General features: G+C 58.3%; 1 protein-coding gene across 1 annotated transcript; it reads left to right on the forward strand.

Moving 5' to 3' along the window:
• Window positions 1-257: 257 nt before the first annotated feature.
• POSPLADRAFT_1114128 (hypothetical protein) lies at window positions 258-1,316 on the forward strand (the record flags this gene model as incomplete). Its single annotated transcript, XM_024483428.1, has 5 exons — window positions 258-318; window positions 376-379; window positions 436-468; window positions 607-643; window positions 849-1,316. Coding segments are annotated over 5 exons (603 nt in total), but the record flags the coding sequence as incomplete, so codon positions are not given.
• Window positions 1,317-1,362: the final 46 nt, after the last annotated feature.

Consider the following 1,362-nt stretch of genomic DNA (forward strand, 5'->3'; position numbering starts at 1 on the left):
ATACAAGGCAAATTTGTATTTTGCTTTTAGCCGGTTTGTCTGTCAGCGGCTATTGTCACGAGTTGGTACGGCGCCTAGCCGTTTTTTAATTTTTTCCTTTTCGCGGGCTCGAACCCGCGACCTCTGTACTACATACCGGATATGGACGCGTCACTATCTACTGTACGATTAGATTAGATGGGGCGGCAGCGCACGGCACAGCTCGGGCCCCGCTGACACAGCCGCTCTGACTCACCGGCCCCCGGGGCCGCGTCGGCATGCTGCGCACAGAACAGCTGCGCACGGTCCAACGTGCACAGCCTGCCCTAATCTCCCCATGTATATAAGCCGGCCTCTGCTGCCCTAGGGACCTCAGTTTCGACCTCTTGTCCCTAGGTCAGTAAGCATCCTTTGTATTCCTTTTCATACCTCACTAATATATTAACTTGTCCCTAGCCTTAGGTTTGAGCCTCGCTCACCATCGCTTCGGTGAGAACCAGTCGGACGCCCCTTGCTTTTAGGTATTCCCCTGTCGCTTGACCTCAAGTCGCGACATTAGGTCGAAACTCCCCAAGCAACCGGCGTTCTCTCTCGGAACCCACACACTCACACTTTCCTTTCCCATAGGTCGGGTGGTGCGCACCCCTACGGTACATTACGATACGTAGATAGCGTACATACATCGCCAACACTCAGGGAACGAACTCTTCAATACCTGCACTTCAGTGGGCGGTATTTGTCCTCACGGACGCGTGGACTAGGTTCCTGCTGCATAATAGTCAAAAGCAGTACTGGGCCCCACGTGAACTGCGAACCCTAGTGTCTTCTCGGGCGCCGTAGCGTAGGCTAGTGTAGCACGGCCATTGTAGTACGCGCACCTCCCCGTCCTCCCCCCACCCATCGTGGCTGCCTGCCAAGGCCAGATCCACGCATTCAACTCTCAGGACCTCATCGACGTCTACATCCCAGACGGCCCTGAGACTACCCTCTATCGTTGCGAGCAGCAGCCGTGCCCCAATCGGACACCCCGATCGATCGAGGAGGATTACCCTCGCTACAAAGCAATCCGACGGGCTCAACACCCCCTCGGTCCCCGCAGCACCCTCGCGTCTCGATCTGCCTCGCGGCATTCTCGCCCTGTCTCCCCCAGCTCCCGTCTCCCTCAAACTGTCGTCGCCGATCCAGGTCAAGCGCGAGGAGATCTCCCTCCAGACCCTGCGCCAGAGCTTGAGCCTGAGGAGGGTGCAGGTGAAGAAGGAATCTCGGAGTCCGAGTCCGAGGCTTCTACTGGGTCCACCTCGCCGCCAGCGCTCGCCCCCGCGTCAGCAGTCCCTGACGTACGTGACCCCCCCGCCGAACTTCCTTCGGCGCCTTCACCGCCGA

Source organism: Postia placenta, assembly GCF_002117355.1.
Source record: "Postia placenta MAD-698-R-SB12 unplaced genomic scaffold POSPLAscaffold_490, whole genome shotgun sequence".
NCBI classification, from domain to species: domain Eukaryota; kingdom Fungi; phylum Basidiomycota; class Agaricomycetes; order Polyporales; family Adustoporiaceae; genus Rhodonia; species Rhodonia placenta.